The sequence below is a fragment of the Elephas maximus genome, chromosome 7 (assembly GCF_024166365.1).
Source record: "Elephas maximus indicus isolate mEleMax1 chromosome 7, mEleMax1 primary haplotype, whole genome shotgun sequence".
NCBI lineage: Eukaryota > Metazoa > Chordata > Mammalia > Proboscidea > Elephantidae > Elephas > Elephas maximus.
The window spans coordinates 26,705,870-26,712,008 of record NC_064825.1 but is presented as its reverse complement, the minus strand read 5'-3'; the positions used below and the strand labels follow the sequence as shown (position 1 = coordinate 26,712,008).

The 6,139-nt window shown below is 50.8% G+C and overlaps 1 protein-coding gene across 1 annotated transcript; it reads left to right on the top strand.

The window, feature by feature from the left end:
* The first annotated feature begins 1,176 nt into the window (after positions 1-1,176).
* IZUMO1R (IZUMO1 receptor, JUNO) lies at positions 1,177-5,426 on the top strand. Its single transcript, XM_049889541.1, has 5 exons — positions 1,177-1,214; positions 2,722-2,862; positions 4,171-4,359; positions 4,858-4,993; positions 5,158-5,426. The coding sequence occupies exons 2-5, from the start codon at positions 2,725-2,727 to the stop codon at positions 5,424-5,426; spliced, it is 732 nt and encodes a 243-aa protein (XP_049745498.1). The 5' UTR covers positions 1,177-1,214; positions 2,722-2,724.
* The last annotated feature ends 713 nt before the right edge of the window (positions 5,427-6,139 follow it).

Sequence of the window (6,139 nt, the reverse complement as noted above, 5' to 3'; positions counted from 1 at the left end):
CAGACTCTCTTTAGTGGACAAGGATATTTTCATGATTATTACTGCTGAGAGTGCTTGTAGAATATTTCACGGGACAGCGTTCCTGCTCTTGAGGCATTATGCTAAGGAGGCTGTTCTGTGGGTTGCAGAGGGTCTTTTTTTGTTTGTTTGTTTTGGCTTTGGTCATGCATTTAAATTCTTGGATCTTCAAGGCCACATACTTCATCTTCTGTGCTGCTGTGTACTGGTGGGTCTGCTCTCCAGCAGGAAGCTTTGCTCCTGTGAGCCGAGGAGGGTGCTGTTACTCAAACCACTGTATGGCCCACCCCAAGTAACTGAGCTGATGAAGGGGCAAGGACAGCTGCAGGGCTGGGCAGAGAGAGGCTCCAGAAAATAAAAGAATACGAATTTAAACTGGTAAGACTTACTGAGTGCTTGCTCTGTGCCAGACACCACACTAAGTCTTTTTCATGCACCAGGAGCCCTGCTCAGGTTAAGTGCTCAGCTGCTAACCAAAAGGTCGGCAGTTCGAATCCACCTACTGGCTCCATGGGAGAAAGACCTAGTGATCTGCTGTCATAAAGATTATAGTCAAGAAAACCCTATGGGGCAGTTCTACTCTGTCACATGGGGACACTATGTGTTGAAATCGACTCTATGGCACCTAACAACCCACCCACTGCCGTCAAGTTGATTCTGACTCATAGTGACCTTATAGGACAAAGTAGAACTGCCCCATAGGGTTTCCATGGCTGTAAATCTTTATGGAAGCAGACTGCCACATCTTTCTTCAGAACCTAACAACAACAACTCTAACTCCTTCTTCCCAACAACCCCATTGTACTAACCATTTTTACAGATGGTCGAACTGATGTTTAGAGAGTTTAAGTAATTTTCCCAAAGTCATCCAGCTAGTGAGTACCAAAGCTGAAAGCTGAGCTTAGTAACTGATGGAAGAATCCAGAATCTTAACCATTACGGAGTCTCTATTTCTCTGAGGAAGCAAACTCGTTGAGAATCCACCCTGTCCCATCTACAAGAGGCCACACTCTTGGGTAAGACAGATCCTGTTTAATGGAGCCGCCTAGAGTTCTGCTCTGCACCTGGGCCTAGTAGTAACAGGGTTGGGTAATAAAAACAGGTTTGGGTAATAAATGGGCAGGACAGGGTAATTCTCCTAAGTCTCCAAGTCTCTGGCGTGGGAGGGAGCACCTGAAGCATTCACTGCTCTGAAAGTGAGTATGGAGGGAGCACGGAAAGCACCTTCCCTCTTTGGTCCAAGACTAATGTACTTGATTCTTTAAAAATACTCCATAGCTGTTTATGCCCTTGTAACTTGTGCTGTGGACAGAGAGTGACCATAGATTTAGACTTGAGAATGGGCTCTGAAGGTGGAGCCCGGGGGTCTAGAAAAACCTAAGCTAGGCCTAGGATTTTCAGTTTCACTATGCTGGGTCCACTGCAGGCTCCCTCAAGGACTGGAGAACTGGGACAGCCATGGGTCCCCAAGGTCAGTGAAGGCTGAAGGAGCCTGTTCCCTAGTTGCCTTTTAAAAGATAGTGTCCTCCTGGGGCCTGGGTTTTTGAGGCATGGTTCCTCGATTCTGCCCTCTTCTGGGGGGAGGGGGAAGGAGGAAGGGGGGAAGGAGGTCTCTGTTTGTATTCCCTGTCATTACCATCACCATCCAGAACAAGGTTGGAAACACAGAGCTCAAATAAACACCAAGTGAAAGGCTGTCCTCCCCATTCCTGTGATGGGATTGGGCTTTGGAAGTGGAAGACTCCTCTCTCTGACTCAGGCCTGGCCATACTCCCTGGCTCTGAGATGCCAGCAAGGTGGCTGGGAACGTGGGGATCTAGCCTCATGCTTAGATGGATTTGAGATGGGATGAAGCTGGTGGAAGAGGAACGATTTCTATAGTGGAAAGGACTGGCTAGAAGGCCTAGGAACTGGGAAAGGACAAGCTTCTCCAAGGAGCTGTAGGTCTTGCTTGGACTGCTTAGAGGGGCTGGAATTAAGGTTAGCACTTGGTGGGGCAGGACTGGGTTTGTCATGCTACCAAGTCACAGCCTTTGGACCCTGGAGAATCTGATTACAAGGCATTTGTTTGGTTACTTGGCCACCATTTTGAGGTTCATTGCTGGCCAGGACCAAAGCTCTGAATCCTCAGCCCATATATCACTAAGTGGAGTCCCCAGGTGGTGCAAATGGTTAACATGCTCGGCTGCTAACTGAAAGGTTGGAGGTTCAAGTCCAGCCAGAGGTGCCTTGGAAAGGCCTGGTGATCTACTTTTGGAGTAATCAGCCATTGAAAAGGCTATGGAGTGCAGTTCTCCTCTGACACACATGGGATCACCATGAGGCAGGATCGAGTCCATCGCAACTGGTTTATATCACTGAGTTAAAAAGGCTGCCTCCCAGAGAAAAAAGGGCTGGGAAAAATTTTTCCAGTGAAGGCTGTGAACCTTTCTACCCCTGACTGTCACCTTAGGGCTCATCTTTTCCCCTCTCTGGACTTCAGTTTATGCATCTATACAATGGTTGAGGGTGAAGTGTCTAAGGTTTATTCTATCCCAGCCTGACCTTCTGTGATGTGCCTCAGGTCTAGGGGTAACTGGTGTCACCATCACTTGAGGAAACCTTGACCCTATGCTCCCTCCTCAGTGCCTGGTATGGTGGAGGGAGGGGGACAGGGGTGTCCTCCCCATTTTGTGAGCAGAGCAGGTCTCCCGTCTGCAGCAGGCCATGGCATGGTGGTGGCGGCTCCTGCTAGGGATGTGGACGGTCACAACTACGTGGTCTCAGGACAAGCTGCTCAATGTCTGCATGAACACCAAACACCACAAGACAGAGCCCAGCCCAGAAGACAAGCTCTACGAGGAGGTACGAGGTCAGACCTGGCCTAAGGGTGAGAGGGGGACACAAAGGCCACGATGATCTCTGAACCCCCATCAACCCAGGCTTGTCTGGTTCCTTAAGTTGGGATTTGGGCAAAGGCAACTAGAGAGAGACTATGATCAGAGACTGATTACCCAATAAGCAAGGTATGCACAGGCTTACTTGTACTTACTTACTAATCTGTTGTAAGTTCTTTACCACATAAAAGATGTGAAACCCATGTGAAATTATTCACTACAGATTAGTAAGTAAACGCAATTAAGCCATGGATACCTTGCTTACTGGTTAATCTGCCTTGAATGACCCTTGCTGACCATTAAGTCCAGTGATTTAAAGTTCCATCTCTGATGAGAGTGGAGGGACGAGTGTGCTGTCTCATTAGGGGGAGAGCAAGAGTATAGCAAGGTGTTTATAAATTTTTGAATGAGAGTCCGACTTGATTTGCAAACTTTCACTTAAAGCACAAAAAAAATTAAAGTTCCATCTCTGAGCTGTTCCAGCCACACAGGGAGCTGGCTCCAATGGTGATGCCAGAAGCTCATTGTTGGTTCAGCATAGATGAAAACAAACCTTGTCCTCCCTCCTACCAGCAGGCCCTGGGAAAACGTATTTCTGAAGTGACCCCTCCCTCAAGCTCCTGAAGGCAATTAACAGAGATCAAGAAGGAGTTGTAGGGTGAGCAAGATTTTAGTCTGAGTCTTTCTCAGGTGCAGGTACCCTCCCACCAATGCAATCCCAGATTCCCTGGGTCTCGCTGGGCTGCCTCTCTCTACCTGCTTCCCTCCAAAGGCCTCCACCACCTCTCAAGAGCTGAAACCCTGGAAGTCTTGCTTCTAGGCGACAGCAGCAGCCTGTGGCAGAGAGGTCAGCGTGCAGGGCGCCTTCTGCCCTTTGGTGTGAACACTGTCAAATCATCAGGGCTCCTCCAACAATCAAAGGAGCCCTGGTGGCACAACAGTTAAGTGCTCAGCTGCTAACTGAAAGGTTGGTAATTCGAACCCAACCAGCTGCTCAGTGGGAGGAAGACGTAGCAATCTATTCCCATAAAGATTACAGCCTAGGAAACCCCGTGGGGTAGGTCTACTCTGTCATATAGGGTCACTATGAGTCAGAATTGACTCCACGGCACCTAACAACAGCAATAACTTGACAACAGCAATAACTTGACAATCAGGATAGGGGGCTGCTGGCTTAAAGGGATCCCACCAGCCCTGGTCCTCTCCTAAGAGACATTTTTATTCTGCCCCCTTGTGCCCTAGACACTCAGCCCTTTGCTTCTTCCCCCACCTTCAGTGCACTCCCTGGAAGGACAATGCCTGCTGCACAGCCAACACGAGCTGGGAGGCCCACCTGGACATGTCCCTGCTCTACAACTTCAGCTTGACTCATTGTGGGCTGCTGACCCCCAGCTGTCAGAAGCACTTCATCCAGGCCTTCTGCTTCTACGAGTGCTCCCCAAACCTGGGGCCTTGGATTCAACAGGTGGGAAGGCAAGATGGTGGACAGGAAGAAGATGAGTGCAATGCCTGTTACTAAGAGGCTGAGTACCCCGCCCATCTTATGCTGGTGTCTCCAGAAAGCTAGTAGGAGCAGGAGGTGCTGTCCCCCTGTGGACAGAGCAGAGTTAGAGGCCCCCAGGTGGAAAAAGGGTGAAGAGGAAGCTACTTCAGCCCTGGAGAGGCCAGTGGGAGAGACTAGGCCAATGGGAACAATAGGATGAAGGACTGTCACCTGTGGTGGCTTGGTGGAGTTGAATGGACCTGAGTGCAAATTCCATCTCTTATATTTATTAGCTGCGTGATCTGGCACAAACTAACCTCTAGCCTTCATTGTTCTCATTTGTAAAATAACAGTACTTTATAGACTGTGTTGGTAAGAGGTAATGTACAGATGGTACATGGCACAAGTACCACTGTAGCTACTAATAGCCTTCAAACTGCTGCTATTAATGTTCTTGCCTGTTTCTGTGCCTGGACCCAGGTGGACCCGCGTGGGCAGGAAGAGGGCATCGTGGGCGTGCCGCTGTGCTGGGAGGACTGTGAGCAGTGGTGGGATGACTGCCGCTCGTCGTACACATGCAAATCCAACTGGCAGGGCGGCTGGGACTGGAGACGGGGTGAGTGTGCCCAACAGGGCCAGGGGAATGAAGCGGCCCCTGGGAGGTCTCCTACCTGGGGGCAGGTGTAAACCCCCCTTTCCTTCCACGGGCAAATGCTGGGGGTGTGGGAGTAGTGGTGGTGGTGGTAGGAGGGAAATTGTGCAGGCCTCTATCTTCCGCAGGGAAGGTCCGCTGCCCTGCAGGGGCTCACTGCCTCCCTTTCCCCGATTACTTCCCCACCCCGGCTGACCTGTGTGACAAGATTTGGAGCAACTCCTACAAGGCAAGCCCTGAGCGCCGCAGCAGTGGACGGTGTATGCAGAAGTGGTTTGAGCCGGCTCAGGGCAACCCCAATGTGGCTGTGGCCCGCCTCTTCGCCAGCCCTGCCCGGTCCTGGGAACTCTCCTGCCCCCTCCTGGTCTTGTCTCTGTTCTTGTCATTCCATTCCTGAGATCCCCGTTTCCCACGCACACGCACACGCACACGCATGCGCTTCCACCAGCTGTGGGCCAGGCCCTGGCCGCCCCTTCCGCAAGCCACTCCTTAGAAGGGGCAGCACAGGCTGGGGATGGAGAGAGGACATCGGGGCTGCAGGAGCTGGTGCCTGAACCTTACATGTTCCATCTTAGGCCCCACTCCTGCTCTCTTCTGCCTTACTGTGCTGGAGAGGCAGCTAGGGGCTGGATTTCCAAGGGGCTCTGCTTTCTCCTGATTTTAAGAATGGTGGCGGGTGCAGACGTGGGACTCAGGGACCTTCTCGTCCAGTGCATGCCTGTCCTTTTCTGTGGCAGAGCTGATGGGGCAGCCCTGGCCACCTGTCCTATGATGGTGCCTCCAATAAAACGGCAGTTGACCTTTTCTCTCTGTGTGGCCCCCTCTGTCCTAGCTCTGTGTGCAGGGAGCCAAGCTGTACAACAATGGGGCCAGTTGGTTATTACTTACCTAACAATTATTAACTTCAGGGCCCTCTCCTTACATCCACACAACATCTCTGACAAGAATATGTTCAACACTGTTTTTTTCAATAGTGATGCACCATACGAAAGACCCAAGGCCAGAATAAGGGATGGGGGCCACTCAGACCATCATCTCTACTTTGGGTACAAAGATTGAAGCAGCTGCCTAAAATGCTTTCTGGCTTTTCCTGTTTTAATCCTCCCTCCC